Genomic DNA, 19,987 nt, shown 5'->3' on the forward strand with positions numbered 1-19,987 from the left:
ACCTGCTGGGACCGCCAGCAGCTACAGCTGGTACTGAACAGGCCATAGTCTGGTGTGTGTAGGACTCTTACCGGTTGTGTGGCGAGACAAGAAGCTGCTGAGCGCAGAGACCCAGAATGTCGAGAGACACAAATATGTTTCGTTCCCCACAATGTACTTTTTTTAGGCCACGAAATGTAATTTGTTCCCACAGTTTGATTGATTAGTGGACACGAGGTAAAACTGTCCCCAACAATCTGAGGCCACAAGGTAACGTGTTCCCATGTTTCAAACATAACCGTAAAATATAATCTGTTCCCATGCTTTGATTAATCTGAGGTCAGGAGATTTACATTTCCTCCATTCTCTCATTAATTATTGGCCACTAATTGATCAAACAAACACAGACTTCTCTCTCTCTCCTCTTCAGCTTTGTCATCTGCACATCCTTGTTCAATACTGTCATGAGGTTTGTGTCTCTGGGGCTAAACTGAATATGACATTAACATGTTGTGATTACTCGTCACTTGTTAGTCACAATGTCGCACTTCAATTTTGCGGCTTTATTTGACCCGTGAATTAGAGTGCCATGACAACCCTGCACAGAGAAATATGGACGTTTAACAGACCACCGGACTCTCTGTTCACTGCTTCATTGGCGTGTCGTAAAGTTTCATTACACCGGTTTATTTCTCAGAGGAAATAAACAGAGACACGTATTAGAGGCGGGTGTTGAATGTTTAATAGGTGCAGCCCACAGAGCAGCAAACTGGTTTCAGAGTGATGAGACAGGCAACGAGCAGGGGGGGACTGGAGTAGCAATGAGAGCCATCCCTACCTGTGCCTATTGATTGCATATCGCATGGAGGGAGTCCAGCTGAAATAAGAAATGAAGCAGGGAAGAGGAAGAGAGGGAGAAAGAAAAGAGGGGGGGAGAGCAAAGCAGTGAAGCAGAGGGGTCGGGAGGGGGGGCGGAGGGGTAACAGCAGGTTTGATCAGGGAAGCTGGTTTAGCTCAGTGGCCAAAAATATCAAAGATGAAACCTAGAAACAGACCAGGAGAGACTTGACAAGAACAAGCATGAAAACAAAGAGCGTGGCTGTTCCAATCGAGGCCAAATCTCTGCAGGAACACTGAAGGGTCTGAGTGGTTAGACGGTTTTGTGCAGCCCCCCTCGCCCCCCCCGACAGATGCTGAGGGGTCTCTCTCTGTCAAGCAGCGAGGCTGTCTGGACCTTTCAGCTCCACTGATGGACGACAAGCTTCCCCGTCAATGCAGAGCAGCTTATAACTAATGAGACAGCGAGCACATGAGCTACCGGCTCAAACACACTCAAACAGAATTCCCATCCCGCTGCAGGTTGAAACCTTGTCACTGGCGATTGGATACAAGTCGGAACGGATTTTAGGTTTGTTACACTTTTAACTGTGAAAAGAAGACAAAGAAAAGAAGAAAAGCAGCCAAAAAATGTTTTCCCCTGAATTCCTAAATTGAGCATACAAGGTTGCCTGGCAGCAAGAACATTCCTCTGAGGATCTCCTGATCAGTCCAAGCAATAATTCACACCAAAGGTGGGTTTTGCCTTTCAAGTATTCACAGTATCGGAGTGGAGCTCCTGCATTCCTGCATTGTGTCTCCAGAATGCAGAGAGAGACAGCCATGTACATGTAGCTTGACGCTAAAGGTGCTGATGGCTAACAACAGCTCCTAATGTGATGGTTTATTTTGGTCTCAAATCAAAGAGTTGAGAGTTTACTCAGCTGGATCCAGGAGACCGGGATCATACTGGACCACCACCTGGAGAGTTGGTGGATCAAGTGCTTTGGACAGTTTAGCTGATGTTAGCCATTAGTCTCTGGTAGCTTCACGCTAAATGGCTGGGTGGCGTGGCTCAGAGGTAGAGTGGCCGTCTAGCAACCGAAGGGTTGCTGGTTCAATCCTCACTTCCCCCCATGACCATGTTGAAGTGTCTTTGAGCAAGACACTGAACCCTAATAGCTCCTGGTAAATAGGTTGACACCTTGCATGACAGCTCCTCCATCAGTGTGTGTGTGTGTGTGTGTGTGTGAGTGTGTGTGTGTGTGAGAACGGGTGAATGAGACGACACTATAAAGCACCCTGAGTGCCGCTGTATGAATCGAGTCCATTCACCATTCAAATATACGTGGCTGGTTCTTCCTGCATCCTGGAGTCACTAAGAAGTAAAGCAGGAGGGAAAAACACATCTTTGTCAGCTCAAAACACCTGGGTGAAGGTACCTGCCAGGCTAAGTGCACTTTTTGAGTGAATTATCACTTCAAGACTCATCTGTAATCTCATCATACGAAAATCCACTGAGATTATACAAACGGAGCTGTAACAAAATACCTGCCAGCTGTTTAAGCGCAAATTAATCACATCAGACATGGATTTGTTACATGTTGGCATTGAACTCAACAGTAATCATAGAAAACACACATGGATCATCATCGTAAAAGCAAAATCTAGCATCATTGGATGAATAAAAGGAAGAAAGAAAGAAAGAAGGAAAGAAAAAAGAAAAAGAATGAAAGAAAGAAAGAAAAGCAAGCAAGAAAGAAAGAAATTCATATTTAGAGCAGACAGTGACAGCACCAAAGAGTATGTTTAGTGTATGTTTTCAATTAGTATTGAACACACACATAAAGGAAGCTCATGTGTGAACCAGCCTGGGGCACAGGCACGTACAGATGCAAACATCTGGCAGGGAACATGGACAGACAGTGCTGAAAAGGTTTGTGTGCATTTTTTGTTCTTCTCAACAGGATTTTCCTCTTTGAAACAGTGAAAATAACCAAGTGTGATAGTCTGAACTCAGCCGCCAGCGAGCGCCAGTGTGACCACACGGGACCGACTGGCGCTGTGTGTTGGCATGTTGGGGTATGAATAGACACAAAATGCCATCAGGTGTTACAAAGGATGTGATGACAAAAGTGTGAATGCAAAACTAGCATCGTTCACACGTGTTGAACATTTTTAATTTGGGGAAGAAATGTGTGACGTGTCAAACTTAATTGCACAAATCTGACCCCTGCAATGTGAACAAAAGCCTTTTTAGTCGTCGTTGCTTGTGTTCTGGTGGAGAAACGCCATAAAGCATCAGTTTATGATTTGTAAAATTAGCATTCTAAGTAATTATGCTGGGATGCGTTCATGGAGAAGCCACGAAAGTCAGTTAGCAGGAAGCGTCTCCAACATTTCTGCCTTAGTCTCAGGCGTCTATCAGAGTACATAATCAAGCTGGAAATCAAAAGTAATTGACAGATTTTGATAAAAAAAAATCTGTGGAAATTTAAGTTTTAAAAATGTGACTGACGTTTGAAGGCAAAGCCTTACGTTAACGACTATCAGCTGATATAATAGAGGCTGAATGTTATCAGTCTTCATGATGAGAGCAACTGTTTGATTTCATACTTAAAACAGTAAAACATGCAGCAACTAAGCTGTTGGATTCATATCTGTGAACGACTATCAGGACAGCGCTCAGCTCAGTACAAAGATGAGTTGATTCCAGAGATTTGATATGAAAATCAACACGTTTATAACAGCTGAGTAACGTCATGTATGTCTTTTCTATGAGCACCTTAAAGTAGCAACAACACACATACATGTGTATATATACGACTTTATAATTGAGTCCTTCAGCAGCAATGTAATGGTTTCCCTTTATCACTTCAGTGAAGGAGACATTTTCTTGCCAAATAGCAAATAAACAGGTGCGCTGGAGTCCTGCTGAGTTCAGTGCTGCCACCACGGCCCGGAGGCTCTGGGATTATTCACGGTCCTGTCACTCGTATCCAGGGAGGAATTCTGTTTGAGGGTGTTTTTACTAGACTGGTGCTGATCGTGAGGAGCCGATGCTGAACGTACCCTCAGAGGTCTGCATGATCAGGGTCTTGCTGTACTGGCCCACTCCACTGGTGTTGAAGGCCTTCACTCTGGACTTATACGTGCTGTTGAAATGGAGACCGTCCACCGTACAGATGGTCTCCGTCCCCACGTACACTTCCTGTGGAGACACACACATCTTCCTGTTACTGTCAGGTAAGTGTGCAATTATGACAACAGAGTTCTGGTTTTCCAGCCGTTCTGAAGGAAAGTCCTGTTTGGAATTGGCAGAGAGTGTATTAAGTGAGTTTGTACAACTGAGCGTGGGCGAGGCAGCCCACGCCGGGGTATAAATAGACATGGGGGGACTCAAATCGCCGAGCTCAGCGTGGCACTGCGTTGGCGAGCCGAAATGAGTCAGAGAGTAGCAGAGGAAGAAACAAATTTGAGGAGCTGCTGTTTTGCAAAGTCCTGCACCAGATTCAAGTCTGATATTTAATGATTTAAGGGAGAATTGAAAAACAAGTCTGACAGTTAAAACAAGCTTGAATGTCCTCTCAGACGCTGTATCTTCATCATGTTGACAATCACAGAGCTGTAGCAGAGTTTGGCGCCGGCTGCCTTCCAATTAGAAGTCAGATGAACGTGTCGGCAGAACGGATGTAAATGATGGACCTTTGACAGGGAGGACTGAGAGACTTGTACATTACAACAATTCCACAAGACGACTGGCAGCAGATCGTAGCCAGCTGGCTTCAGAGTGGCGAGGTCGAAACACAGGTGGTCTTCACCAGCAGCTGCTGGACCACGCTCAGAATCCTCTCAACCGCTGGCGTGGAACCTCACACTACAGTGACGCCTCACTGGGTCACTGTCAAAGGTGTATAATGAGGGTAATATGGTAGAAGTACATCTATAAACTCAGCTGTAATTATTCAAAACAGAACATCTGTTTTGTTATGGGTGAAAAAATGTCTGCTAATTGTGCCCCACTTCTGTGCTTAAAGGCACAGCTGATGACGGTTCAGTGACATCAGAGAAGACAAACCAAAGGGCACAGAGGATTAAAGAGTGCAACCGATACTGGCATATTTGTGTGTGTGTGTGTGTGTGTGTGTGTGTGTGTGTATGTGTGTGTGTGTGTGTGTGTGTGTGTGTCACTTTCGGGGACATAAACCAAACTTAGAACAGGTGATTGAAACTAGTTGGTAAAATACAGACAGTGAACGTTGTTGTGAATAATGTTATTGTGAATAATGTTGTTGTGAACGTTGTTGTGAACGTTGTTGTGAAAATTTTGTTGTTGTGAACGTTGTTGTGAATGTTGTTGTGAATGTTGTTGTTGTTGTGAATCATGTCGTTGTGAATATTGTGGTGAAAGTTGTTGTGAATATTGTTGTTGTGAATGTTGTTGTTGTCGTTGTGAATAACGTTGTGAACATTGTTGTTGTGAATAATGTTGTGAACATTGTTGTGAATAATGTTGTTGTGAATGTTGTTGTGAACATTGTTGTGAATAATGTTGTGAACATTGTTGTGAATAATGTTGTGAATGTTGTTGTTGTGAATGTTGTTGTGAATAATTTTGTGAATGATGTTGTTGTGAATGTTGTTGTTGTCGTTGTGAATTATGTTGTGAACATTGTTGTGAATAATGTTGTGAATGCTGTTGTTGTGAACGTTGTTGTGAATCATGTCGTTGTGAACGTTGTTGTGAATCATGTCGTTGTGAATCATGTTGTTGTGAATCATGTTGTTGTGAATGATGTTGTGAACTTTGGTGTGATTGTTGTTGTGAATAATGTTGTTGTGAATATGGTCGTTGTGAATGTTGTTGTGAACGTTGTTGTGAATAATGTTGTGAATAATGTTGTTGTGAATGTTGTTGTGAACGTTGTTGTGAATAATGTTGTGAATGTTGTTGTGAATAATGTTGTGAATGTTGTTGTGAATAATGTTTTTGTGAACGTTGTTGTGAATCATGTCATTGTGAACGTTGTTGTGAATCATGTCGTTGTGAATGTTGTTGTGAACTTTGGTGTGATTGTTGTTGTGAATAATGTTGTTGTGAATAATGTTGTTGTGAATATTGTCGTTGTGAATGTTGTTGTGAACGTTGTTGTGATTAATGTTGTGAATAATGTTGTGAATAATGTTGTTGTGAATATTGTCGTTGTGAATGTTGTTGTGAACGTTGTTGTGAATAATGTTGTGAATAATGTTGTTGTGAATGTTGTTGTGAATAATGTTGTGAATGTTGTTGTGAACGTTGTTGTGAATAATGTTGTGAATGTTGTTGTGAATAATGTTGTGAATGTTGTTGTGAATAATGTTTTTGTGAATAATGTTGTGAATGTTGTTGTGAATAATGTTGTGAATGTTGTTGTGAATAATGTTTTTGTGAATAATGTTGTGAATAATGTTGTTGTGAATGTTGTTGTGAACGTTGTTGTGAATAATGTTTTTGTGAATGTTGTGAATGTTGTTGTGACTAATTTTGTGAATGATGTTGTTGTGAATATTGTTGTTGTCGTTGTGAATTATGTTGTTGTCGTTGTGAATGTTGTGAATGTTGTTGTTGTGAATAATGTTGTGAATGTTGTTGTTGTGAATGTTGTTGTGAATCATGTTGTTGTGAATGTTGTTGTGAATAATTTTGTGAATGATGTTGTTGTGAATGTTGTTGTTGTCGTTGTGAATTATGTTGTTGTCGTTGTGAATAATGTTGTTGTGAATAATGTTGTTGTGAATGTTGTTGTGAACGTTGTTGTGAATAATGTTTTTGTGAATGTTGTGAATGTTGTTGTGAATAATTTTGTGAATGATGTTGTTGTGAATATTGTTGTTGTCGTTGTGAATTATGTTGTTGTCGTTGTGAATGTTGTGAATGTTGTTGTTGTGAATAATGTTGTGAATGTTGTTGTTGTGAATGTTGTTGTGAATCATGTTGTTGTGAACGTTGTGAATCATGTCGTTGTGAACGTTGTTGTGAATCATGTCGTTGTGAATGTTGTGAACGTTGGTGTGAATGTTGTTGTGAATAATGTTGTTGTGAATAATGTTGTGAATGTTGTTGTGAACGTTGGTGTGAACGTTGTTTTGAATAATGTTGTTGTGAATAATGTTGTGAATGTTGTGAATAATGTTGTGAATGTTGTTGTGAATGTTGTGAATGTTGTTGTGAATAATGTTGTGAATGTTGTTGTGAATAATGTTGTGAATGTTGTTGTGAATAATGTTGTGAATGTTGTTGTGAATAATGTTTTTGTGAATAATGTTGTGAATAATGTTGTTGTGAATGTTGTTGTGAACGTTGTTGTGAATAATGTTTTTGTGAATGTTGTGAATGTTGTTGTGAATAATTTTGTGAATGATGTTGTTGTGAATATTGTTGTTGTCGTTGTGAATTATGTTGTTGTCGTTGTGAATGTTGTGAATGTTGTTGTTGTGAATAATGTTGTGAATGTTGTTGTTGTGAATGTTGTTGTGAATCATGTTGTTGTGAATGTTGTTGTGAATAATTTTGTGAATGATGTTGTTGTGAATGTTGTTGTTGTCGTTGTGAATTATGTTGTTGTCGTTGTGAATAATGTTGTTGTGAATAATGTTGTTGTGAATGTTGTTGTGAACGTTGTTGTGAATAATGTTTTTGTGAATGTTGTGAATGTTGTTGTGAATAATTTTGTGAATGATGTTGTTGTGAATATTGTTGTTGTCGTTGTGAATTATGTTGTTGTCGTTGTGAATGTTGTGAATGTTGTTGTTGTGAATAATGTTGTGAATGTTGTTGTTGTGAATGTTGTTGTGAATCATGTTGTTGTGAACGTTGTGAATCATGTCGTTGTGAACGTTGTTGTGAATCATGTCGTTGTGAATGTTGTGAACGTTGGTGTGAATGTTGTTGTGAATAATGTTGTTGTGAATAATGTTGTGAATGTTGTTGTGAACGTTGGTGTGAACGTTGTTTTGAATAATGTTGTTGTGAATAATGTTGTGAATGTTGTGAATAATGTTGTGAATGTTGTTGTGAATGTTGTGAATGTTGTTGTGAATAATGTTGTGAATGTTGTTGTGAATAATGTTGTGAATGTTGTTGTGAATAATGTTGTGAATGTTGTTGTGAACGTTGTTGTGAATAATGTTGTTATGAATTTTGTTGTGAACGTTGTTGTGAATGTTGTTGTAAATAATGTTGTTGTGAATGATGTTGTGAACATTGTTGTGAATAATGTTGTTGTTGTGAATGTTGTGAATAATTTTGTGAATGTTGTTGTTGTGAATAATGTTGTTGTGAATAATGTTGTGAACGTTGTTGTGTTCTGTACTCATGCAGCCAAACATGCTATTAAAGTGTATACAGTATTTCCCTGAAGGTGGTCTGTTCCTTCAACAGCAGCTGGTCTTATCATCATGTGTTTCTGTGAGACGGCTGTTTGACAGCAGTGTAACTTGGCTGCGCTCAGTTCAGGGGTATTTGGAGTGGCGGGGACCTCGTCTGAAGCCTGAGGACTCCTCCAGGAACAAAGCCCAGTTCCTCTGCGATGGTTCCTGGAGCCAGAGGTGTCACCACTGAGAGGGTAGATGGGTGTTTGTGAGCTGCATCATTTGTTCCTCCTGTACGTAACTTCAGCAGCTGTGACTTGCTAGTGTGAGAGTCTGCAGCTCTGCAGAGGAGCTGTAGGGTTAAAGGGCAGGCCCACATCCTCCACCATTGTATTCAGGCCATTGTTCACCAGGTGTATGTTGCCTCTCCGACAAAGACCAGGCCTCGATGTATGGAGCGGTGGGGAGGGATTACACGCTGAACCTCTGTGAAGATACCAACACCCTTTGATCCTGGATCACACTTCCCACGGGATCATCCCAGCTGACAGCTGCATTCCAGACCCTTTCTCCCGACGTCGTATCACTCGATGCCCAGCTACAGCGCATGGTCACATGACCTGCTGTCAGAGCCGCACTGTACGGCCATCACAATTCAACTCGAAGGATTTCAGGGACAAAGCAAGGCTTTCACATGGGCCCGGCGGAGCCGAGGTCCTCGCTGGCTCCCCATGAAGGGCTCTTTGTTGAGAGACGGAGTCACAGAGTTCCATAAAGGTGAATGACGACTCCGACCTCTCCCGGTTCTCTCCGTTGCTCCGAGATCCAAATGTAACTAATGAAAGAGCAACAACAGATAAATCCCAGCTCGTAGGGACAACCTACCCTGAACGGCCCCCCGTTTCCATCGTCCAGCTCCAGGATGTATCCGTCCACCGTGATGGTGGAGAGCGGTGGCTGTTTCCATGACAACGTGGCGCTGTTGTTCTGAGTGCAGCATTCTTCCAGCTGGAGCATGGGAGCAGCTGGAACTGAGGAGGGGAGACAAGGCCACGTTACACTCACTAAACACACACACACACACACACACTCACGCACAAAATCTGCGACTGAAAATAAACTCAAAGACAAATATTCATCATGAATGAATTCAAAGCGCCTCCATCATAAAGAGAGAAGATCATCTGAAGAATGAGCAGCTCAACAGCTCTTTTTGTCTCTGACAGAAATCATCAGTGTCTATGATAAAGGTTTAAAATGCTACCACGGTTACTACGGTAACAACATTAAGGCTGCCATGCTAAGAAACAATGGACGTCTTGCTAAATCCTGACCATCCGTCATCTACACTTCTCATCCCGTCGTGAGGGGTGGAGCCTATCTCTAATGATTTAGAGTCTCTTATTAACCTAACTAGCATGTTCCGGTGTGAGGGAGGAACCCTAAGAGAACCCGCACAGGCATAGGGAGAACATGAAAGCTCTACAAAGACCCCCGCCAGCCTGCAGGTTCTGATCCACCAAAGTTCAGAGACAAATACACACGATACTGATGAGAGACACATCAGTATGATAAATAACACATTAAAGCCGCTATAAACCAACAGAGAGCACTCGGAGCACGGCGGCGCTCTGCCTGCAGACATCAGCATCAGCGTCTCTGCTGCTCTGCCACCACGTCGCCTCCATCTCCTCCTCTCTCCTGCCTCCTTCACCTTTCATCTGGACAAAGTCCAGCTGGTGGATGGTCTGCAGGAGGGGTCCGCTGTCCAGGGTCAGGTCGAAGTCGCTGGTCATCCTCGGGGTGAGGGTTCCCTTCCCCCACTGGCTCTCCGTCATGTGGACCCTCCGGATCAGAGCGTCTGAGATCTGAGAACAAAAGGACGTGAAAGACGCCACAAACGCTCATCTGTGACATCAACAAGCACCTGGGAGCTGAAAGGAAGGACACATCCAACTGTTCAGTCCTACTTTCTCATTAGTCCCTTTACTTTAAAATAATTGGATTAGAAATAATATATTAATATTAACTAATTTCTTACATGTAACAATATTTGTTAATGATGTGTCAGCCTTTAAGAAATTACATGAATTGAGACAAGAATAACGTTTTATAATCGTTTGTGAACGGTCTACAAACATAGCTTGGTTAACAGTTATTCGTTCAGAGGCGTTCACAAACCGACTACTGTTAAAGTTTCATTGTTAATCGCCAGGAAGATAAAATCATTCAAATTTAAATGAATGTCTAAGTGAAGTCTAATCAGCGATAACTGAACCATTTCCAAACAATCCAACTGATTTTCAGATGAAACGATGGAGCAGGAACCCAGTGCTTGGTGGGGGTGGGGGTCATGAGGGTCGGGGGCGGGGCTGACCTGGAGGAAGCCGCTAGGGTCGTTCTCCTTGATGACCTCCAGGCAGTACTCCATCAGGCCGGTGGTCTGACGCAGCTTCACCGTACAGTGAGAGATCTGGTCCCGAACAACCTGGACACAGAGAGAGAGTATTAATACTGCTAACTACTGCTCAGTGCTGCTCATTACTGCTTAGTACTGCTCCACTTTGACCTACGTATTCAACATGAATGTTCTTTCAACGGTTTTTTATGCGTGCTGACCTCCTGCTACAAGGAGATACTGACTTGTTTCATGTTGTGTATCGCTTCTGGGCAGCACTTTTTAACTTTGATTTTAAACTTCTTCCATGTAAGTAATCACTCATCTTCTCACAGAGGTGCTTTAATAAAGTGTTTATGGAGTAGCGATTAGGGAAGAATGGACACAAGAAATGGAGGACTTGCAGTGGAGCTGTGACGGTGCTGGTAAGAACGGAGGCTGATCTGCAGGAAACACAAGTCCAAATAAATCAATCTGAGAAAAAAATGGCAAAAAAGTAAAATAATCCATTAATTTCAACGGCACAAACTGCCCCTGTTCCAGTTAACGGCTGTATGAGGAAATGATGTCACAAAACACAAGCTTGGCTGGAGGTTGAATGGATTTGAATGGAAGTACAAAGTGGGCTTTAAAGGACAATTTCATATGAAACCCCTGCAGCATCTCATTAACCAACAGCAGCTGAAATCCTGACAGGGATGATGACAATGGCTCTTATGATGAACACTGAAGTTGGAAAGAAAAGAAGAAAAACACATTTTCTGGAACAATAAGTCATAACAATGATAGTCCTATTAACGTGTATTTGGGTATATGAAGGCGTCTGACACAGTGCTTAAGATCAGGGTTGATGGTGAAGTTCATAATTCACTCCAAAACACGCAGCTTTGCCCAAAATGATGCCACGTGCATGGAGACGGTCAAGAAGGCACATAAATCACAACACACACAAAGTCCAGGAGGTGTTGAGCTGCATGAGGGAGGAGGGGAGGGGGAGAGGGGAGGGGAGGAGAGGGAGAAAGCGGCCGAACGAAGAGGAAAACAAATTAAAGAAAGCTGCATATTGATGAGCAGCAGGAGGCGAGCAGGATGAATCCCAATAACCAGATGAAGGGGGCGGCTGCGTGGCCTCCCTCGCTGATCCTGTTACTGACGTTCGTGGTGTGACATTTTGTTTTCACAAGCAGGACGTGTGAAGAGTCATCAGAGCCGCGACTGAGGCTCGTCACCTGTGACAGTCATCAGATACACGCCGCCTGAAATCGATTCCCTCCTTGTTGCACGCACAATCAAATATTTGATGTTGCTTGGGAGATTCCCCATCCATCACTGGCGCTCGCAAGCCTCTGCAACACAGTGAAATAAACAGACGTGCTGGACTGAGGGTTGCTAGGTAACAGTAACTTTACTGCTGCTGTCTGAGGGGCTCCGAGGGTGAATGGAGAGGAAAATCCTTCCTGCAGCCGCTCGGAGAACGACAGGAAGATGATATACTGATGACTGCAGTCGAGCAAATCAAGTATGCAGCCGGTGTACCACTGACACATACCGGAGAGGACATGTAGATATGAGCACTCCAATTTACTGTTGAGTTACACCGGGAAAGAGATGCTTAGAGTAATGTCGGTTTCTAATATTTCCAGAGCAGCAAAGGAGAGTGGAGGGTCTCTCTCTTCCTGTGAGTGTCAGAGTACCGATGCTGACTTCAGGTGTACCTGTTCCACCTGTCAGTGTCCCAGCAATTACCCCTCATCATCATCACCGCCGTCATCATCATCACGCCAGCTGATGTTGAGGAGGAGAAGAGTTCAGACAGCCACTCGACCCACACGTGGGAGCCTTGCTCAAGGGTCTGGTAGCGGTGTTGAGGGAAGAGAAAGCACCGTCCCTTCCCTTCCTCCACACACGTTTGTTCTTCCACGCTTTAGCAAGCTGATGCTTCTGACCTCACATGCCTTCTGCACATCTGAAAGTGAGGATTGGACTTCATCTCTACACCTTCAGCTGCTTCCTCCTGTGCTTTTACCTGCTGGCAACTCCAGCCAAAGGCAATTTAAGCAAAATCAGCAGGTAAATAAATCAAGTTTACAAGTTTGTTTCTCCATCAAGCCTGGCTGCAGTGCTGAGCCCCTGATGGGAGAACTGGCTCACAAAATGACTGAGTACCTGCTAAACTTTGCTCCAATCAAACATAAAAGTGAGCAGTGCAGGTGTGACAGGAGGAGAGGGTTATTAGCAGCAAACAAACCCTCTCAGATATCAGTGAGCCCTTCGGAGAGGCAGCTAATCACGTCCTAATGACCGGCCAGTTGGAGCTGTAATCAATCAGCCGGAGGGTTCAGTTTAACCTCATAGCGTGACTACAGGAGTGATGATGGGGTCTGGAGTCCTCTGGCTGAAGGCCAGACCGTCCCTGCTGTGTCACACCCCTGCAGTGGCCTGGCAACGCTCCACCAAGAGTTTCTCACTGCTGTCACTTCCTGTTTAACAGTCAGACGAGCTGTCCCTCCTCTGCACGCTGCCAGAATCACAATCGCCACGACCAATGTGTCTGAGGAGGAAGAAGCAGAGAAATGCCTCAAACTATCAGCCTTTCTGCCGAGCAAAGCTGCTTCTTTCCTGCATTCCAGGCACCTTTCCTGAAATCTGCTTTTAAAACTAATCGGAATAATAAAGGCTGCCGCTGGCAATATCACTGAGAGACTGTGAACGTAGCAGAGAGGGAAGGGACGCAGCTCGAGGTGGGACAGCGGAGGAGGAAGTTAAGCATCTTTAAGGGGAATGTGGGAGCGAGGGATTAAGACAGCGATGTACAGATGGACAGAGAGAGAGAGAGACGAATGAGAGGATTTGCACTAATTGGGCCACGGTGCTGGCGGAGGGGAGGCAACTCTCTGTCCTCTCACACATATGTGGCTGTCTCAGTGATTAATCATCACAAAGACTCACAGCAGCTCCCTCACACTGCTGAACAATGCCAAACGGAGGGAGGGCGGGAATGAAGGAGAGACGCAGGAAACACGGAGGAACGGCACACTTGTGAGACATCCTTCACGTCCGGCACTGCAGGATCTTATGAATTCCTTCATCTCAGTTTCATTAAAATACTTTCAACTTTGCTGTAGTTAACTTCAGATAGCAGAGACAGAGCTACGAGTCGAAGCCCCATCACAGCAGGGAGTCTGCCCCGTCGTGAGAGACACGTACCCTACCCTACCTCGCTGGTAGGGTTATTAGGTCACTGCAGCACTTTTGGCCCAGCGAGACGGAGTGACGAGTCCACCAACCTGTCCCCTTTACAGCAGCACAGCATCCTGGCGTGGTTTAATTATACTCACTGTGAGGCAGAAACACGGACGACAGAGGTGTTGAAGGACAGAGGGTGAAGAGGAGGTTAAGAAGGGGAAGTGAAGGTTGGAGTGGGAAAAGAGGGATTGTGGGTGGAGACGAATGAAGGGATAACACATGTCATCAGTCCAGTGTTTGTGATGGTTACAGAATGTGACAAGTGCCACTTCCACCAACACTCAGCTGTCAGTGCAGATCAAACGCCGCTATCTCGGCTTGAATGTGTCACTGTGACCGGCGCAGATGAAACAAATGCTACGGTACGGCGAGCCTGACTTGATGCAAACATGATGATGGGAAAGAGCAGCCATCAAAACGGATCTGAACCGAAGCTTCACTCTCCGTATTGACAGATGTTTGCCTCATCAGAGCCCTGAAGGAGCCGCACGAGCAACTTAGTAGCCGCTGGGTAGCCACACAATAGCCGCTGGATAGCCACTGGGTAGCCACTAGATAGCCGCTGGGTAGCCACTAGATAACCGCTGGATAGCCACTGGGTAGACACTAGATAGCCGCTGGGTAGCCACTAGATAGCCGCTGGGTAGCCACTAGATAGCTGCTGGATAGCCGCTGAGTAGCCACTAGATAGCTGCTGAGTAGCCACTAGATAGCTGCTGGATAGCCGCTGAGTAGCCACTAGATTGCTGCTGGATAGCCGCTGAGTAGCCGCTGGGTAGCTGTTGGGTATCCACAGAGTAGCCGCTGAGTAGTCACTGAGTTGCTGTGTGCTTAAGTCGCGCCACTGGGGCGGCGGTCAAAGCTAATCAGTGTGAAACATTTGATATCAGGTCATAGTTGAGCGTCTAGCGACTTGAGACTCACAAAGTTCACCACGACCAAACTTGACATACTTTAAATCGTCTTCGCCTGTTAAACGTCTTCATTGAATCATAACAAGACGCCACTGACTGATGACATCATGTTGTTCTGATGTGTGATGATTCATGGTCCAATTGTCTCACTCTTCCTCACCGTTGTTGGTGCAATTCATCATGCGGACGCACTGATCACGCAGCTGGTGTCCATCCACTGTCCATGACTGGATGTGGGCGTGTCGGGGGCGGGACTAGAGGCGGGCCTCACCTGCAGACATCCCTCGGTAGACTGGGATTCATCCAGAGAAACTGCTTGCAGTTGAGCATGTGCACGGCTTCAGGAACACGCGGTTTTGAGCTTTTTTGTGGATGTGCTCTCTTACTATGAAGCCTACGCACTGTTTTATAAACCAGAGCCAGATGGAGAAGCTGTCGAACCTCCGCTGCTCCGACTGCATCTGAACCCGCTTTGAGCCACGGCAGGCGGGTCGCTGCCTGTAGCTGCTGCTCTGATGGTTAATCCAGTGGCTCAGACGAGCAGTGACTCTGCTCCAGTGCAGTGAGTGGACGCACACGAGCCTTGAACAGCAAATGTCCCTGGGAGCAGAACTCACATTAGAGACACACGACCATCCGTGTGCCCTCTTTCAGTCCCACACGCTCACGCCAAGGGATGAAGCACAATACCAGATGTTTGTCACGTTCTACATAAATATAAGATATCAGTATTGGCAGACGATGACCAAAGTAGCTGTAAAATATCAGCATATCAGAAAAATCCAGTACGACGCATCGTCACTTCTGTCACGTTCCTGCGTTTGAAACTCAAATCTAGAATCTTCCAGTTGTTTGTTTGTGATTCGGTTTATTTACATAAATTCAATGATTCTTCAGATGTGAGAGGCTGAAACCACCGAACTCGCTTTTGATTAACCAGCAGCAGTAATTAAGCCATACTTGAAATCATCAGCAGACTGATTAAGTGACAATTTGCATTTTATAAAGACACACTGGTGACGAATGCAGCAGCATCTTAATATTTCATGTTCAACCAGATAAACCCACTCATAAACACTCTCTGCTGCAGATCCCAGCGCTGCCACGAAACCCGCCGTTCACAGGATGAGGATTAATAATTCCATACTTTTCTCCAGAATTTCTAATATTTCCTGAGTTCATCTATGAGCCACTTCTCAATTCAAGCTCTCACTCGTATGCAAGTGCCTCAGAATGTAGGACACGGGGGAGCGAGGAGCCCCTGGAGCGAAGACACTCGATAAGGAGACAACATGGAGGACATCCACACAGTCAGTGGAAATGAAAATAGCCTCTTTGGGGCTGCACTCATTAAACAGCCCGAGCTGATGTCCAGGGGACTGAGTGGAAGAAGACGCAGTCTGACTTAGTTTCAGATTCACTTTGTGCTGTTCTAATCAGCCCTCAGAAGACTCCCTGTTGGTTCTGTCTGCAGGCGCCGAGCAGCTGAGGGTCTTAGTTTGATTTATGCTATTACAACTCAACAAAACTCCACAATAAAGGAAGCGTGCTGCTGTTTTAAAGCTTTAATCCAAAATGTAGTTACCGAGATTTAAGACACGCCTGAGAAACTCTTGTGATTGCCTCGGTGCCGGTTCACTTCAGTCTTTTATGGTTGGAACTGCAGCAGGACGGTGCCTTTCAAATGCCAGAAATATCAAACTTCATCATCCATGTTTGTTTGGGGTTTTGTCTCTGAATTTCAGATCAGAGGCGAGAGAAGTTAAAGAACCAAGTTCTAATTCAGCTTAAATGATCTGGGTCTGCCTCAGGGTTGAGTTTTCTTGGTTCCACCAAGTTTCAAGAAAATCAGCCCTGTAGTTTTCATCTGGCTCCGACTGGTAATCAGGCACTGGAGGGGGCCCTCGTGGGTCGTCCTCAGCGCCGCCACCAGTCACACGGAGGAAATATGGACTTGAAATGGTTGGAACAGCCCACGTGACTCGGAGAGCCAGAACTGCTGAGGAGGACCCTCACACATCAGAGTGGGGAGGCAAAACTTGATCACAGTTGGAAATGATTCTGTTATGATTTTCTATCCTGCAGGCACACGGCTGCCTGGAAGAAGGAATATCACAACAAAACATGGTTACTACATAAAGAGATCCTCTGGAGCCCTGAAGCTTCTGTGGAGGGGGGTGGCCTCCATCATGCACCACATCTCAGTCAACTGGTGCGGGGGGGGGGGGGCAGCCTTGGAATCTTCTTTTTGTCTCACAATCATGTTTCCTTCTGTTGGTCAACAAAACTAATGATGCTGCATTGAAACATAAAAGATATTTTTTCCTTCATATGATGACACTTTGGCCAGGCATAAATGCTAAATATTCTAATTCTTCTTCTTCAAACTGGCAGTTGATTGGCTATCAAACTGAGAAACCACCAGAAGTCCTTTTTCTCATCTTCTGGAGACACCAGACACCACAGGGACACATGGCTCTGCTCCTGGTGGCCTGGAACAGACTCATGATGTGAAGAACCATTTCCCGCCTCCACAGCATCAAACAACAAGCTCAAAGTGTCCTGGTTGCCATGGCGACCAGGCCCTGCGTCAGGACCAAAGAGGGGCTCCTGACGCTGGAGAGGAGATGCCAAGTCAGCGATGGCAGCAGTTTGAATTGATTGTCTGTTTCTGCGGCGGTTGTCCTCCTGCAGCGCCTGCATCAGCAGGATTAATCAGGACGCTGCTTGATTGTCTTAATTGGACACATTTAAAATGCAGGGCTGGCAGTTTGTTTTATGCAACAATCAGCTTTTCATATGCAAATACATTCTCTCTAAGATACTACATCTGGAAGATACCAGAGCACCACATTATCGTTCCTAGGGGTTTGTCTTGTCCTTAAATGGCTGCAGGTTGACCTTTGACATCGAGCCACACGCTAATGAAGCAGAAAGCCGGACTGCAATTAAAGGAGATGTGCTTCAGAAATCAAGCGAAGTCTGTGGGTCCATTCGCTCCAGCTGATACTCATGAAAAATAGAGAAGAAATGAAACAGCAATTTCCTGCTTCACTGCCTCGCTGAGAAATATGATGGAGCAGCAAAGCCTCACACGAGCGACCAGCACAAAGAGAGTTACGTCTCTCTTGATTTAAGACTCAAAGATGGGATCTGAGCTCCGACACCTGGAGGAGCAATTGTGTCCAGCTGGCCTCCGAACATCCATCCAGACCTTCATCATGAGCAAACACATTCTGAATCTAAAATAGTTTTAATGAGTTCACAGTCAAACTCTGCTATCTCAGGAATTGCGGTTTTATTCTGACCTGCGCCGCCTACAGACCAGAGAGCTGGCAGCATGTAAACCATCGACTAGAGTGAGCTGGTGGAGCTCGCGTGACGTCACCCATGGGTCAGACTCAGACTGAGAACACTCTGATGGATTAGAACCTTTCATTGCAGAACCCTTGGGCTGGTTCTGGGGCCATGCAGAAGTCGTGTGGTGGGAAACACGGTTGAGCAGCAGTCCCTGATGTTAAGTCCCTCAAACTTTGGTTGTTATGCCTTCGGTGAAGGAAAGTAGCGACCCTGTCCGGGAGAAACGTCTGCAAACTCTCTACATGTTGTGAAGTGACTTGTGACGTCTGAGGTTCGCTCCAGGAGCCAGTCAGCAGAGGAGAAGAGACATGAGATTCGGTATTCCTTCTTTGTCCCTCTTTCAAAGAAGAAATACTGATGTGACTGATGCTGGAGCAGCGTCTACGTTAGCCTCTTCAGGAGCCGCCATTGTTGTTTGCTGTCACACCCAAGTCCCGCCCCTATCTCCTCCAAAGGGCCCAAATTGGCTGCTCATCTTCTGATGAGGACACAAGCACATAACTTGAAGCCTGGTGAGATGGAGTCTCGTGTGATCTCACGAGCGCAGTTGCCTCGCGTCCTGGTTCCGCAGGTGGAGAAGTCAGGCTGCACATGGGATTATCAAGGCTGGTCAGAGGAACCTGCTCTTCTGACACGCCACTGAGATATTTGGCCACCAATCATGCAGATAAAGAGCTGAATCAGACAGAGGACGAGAAAATGTCCCCTGAAACTGACCACTGGCAGCTTCCACTATCCCTGCATGCAGCTTCTCATTCCTCCTCCCGACCAGAGCCCACAGGTGGATGCATCTGCTCCACGCTCCGATGAAACGCTGCACATCTGAAACCATGCCCATATGGAGGCAGTAGGATGTGTGTTGCTCACATGTTGCCATGGTGGCGTTTCTCGAACCACCTACACATGTGAAACCTGGATTCCACAGACTGTCCAAGCGTGAAATTGGACGGCGTTCAGCACAAATGTATCTCTCCCTCCTCCTGCTCCATCCCTCGCTCAAGCCCCCACCTTCAGCATGTCACGAATGATTAAAGACAAACAGCGCTGCATTTGTCATTGTACCTGACGAAATCTCTCCTGTCACCTACATATGACCGAACAAATTGGCCTTTTTATGCTCACAGCAGATGAAATATCAAAAACGCCTTCAGGAGCAAATACAGAGATCAGTTTTATGTTGTAGCCACGTTGATAGAAATATCATAAACCAACAACACAGAAAAACACTTCATTCCAGACAGCAAGGACTTTCACTTCAGCTTCCCTCCTGAGGAGACACTTCATCTCACTCCTGCTGATTGAGAGGTTGGGCGACACGCAGAAGGGGAGGGGCCACCGACTTATTTTCAATGTCAAATGGCATCTGAGGAATTCTTTGTAATATTTACAATATTAATATTTGTAATATTTGCACAGGCAGTGATACAGTAGACTGCGCACTGCGAGGAGGTGTCTCACGGTTGTGTCTGACCAGAGGCAGCATCCGTGTGGGAGGCGTGTCCCAGGTGGGTCTGGCTCACCTTCAGCTTGTGTTCGTGCTCTTTGTTCACCCGAGCCAGCAGCTGAGCCTTGCGGCGGTTCAGAGCGTCGATGAGGGCGTCGCACTGCGCCACCAAACAGGCCTCAAACTCCACGCCGTTCTCCTGCAGGACAACAGGGGTGAGCAGCTGAAACAGGACTGTTATTAAAAATGACTGATGTGACGAATATCCTTATGAATGTGAGACAATGGAGGCCGTTCCAGATGATAACATCCCAGAAGGTGCCAGCCAGTCTTTCAGGCATCTGAAGGATTAACTGCTTGACAAACAACTGCAGATTAATTTTCTATCAATCACATAATTATTGGAGCTCTAATTTACTCTAAAACAAACAGGCAGAAAATATCCAGGGGCCACGAAACAGAGGAGAAAATGAGCTG

At 45.1% G+C, this 19,987-nt stretch overlaps 1 protein-coding gene across 4 annotated transcripts in view; it reads right to left on the reverse strand.

Moving 5' to 3' along the window:
- Positions 1-19,987, reverse strand: part of trim9 (tripartite motif containing 9) — a 36,923-nt gene that overhangs the window by 2,081 nt on the left and 14,855 nt on the right. For 2 of the 4 annotated variants that reach the window (XM_086183108.1, XM_086183106.1), the window contains exons 3-8: positions 19,587-19,709; positions 10,526-10,636; positions 9,863-10,016; positions 9,034-9,179; positions 3,868-4,006; positions 818-856 (exon numbers count right to left, since the gene is read on the reverse strand). In XM_086183108.1, coding sequence (XP_086039234.1) covers positions 818-856; positions 3,868-4,006; positions 9,034-9,179; positions 9,863-10,016; positions 10,526-10,636; positions 19,587-19,709 — 712 coding nt within the window. The remainder of the gene's footprint in view (positions 1-817; positions 857-3,867; positions 4,007-9,033; positions 9,180-9,862; positions 10,017-10,525; positions 10,637-19,586; positions 19,710-19,987) is intronic. The other 2 variants (XM_086183109.1, XM_086183107.1) reach the window with 1 other exon arrangement.

The sequence above is a fragment of the Aulostomus chinensis genome, chromosome 17, assembly GCF_037954235.1.
Source record: "Aulostomus chinensis isolate RoL2024-O1b breed Wild chromosome 17, RoL_Achi_v1.0, whole genome shotgun sequence".
Taxonomy (NCBI): Eukaryota; Metazoa; Chordata; class Actinopteri; order Syngnathiformes; family Aulostomidae; genus Aulostomus; species Aulostomus chinensis.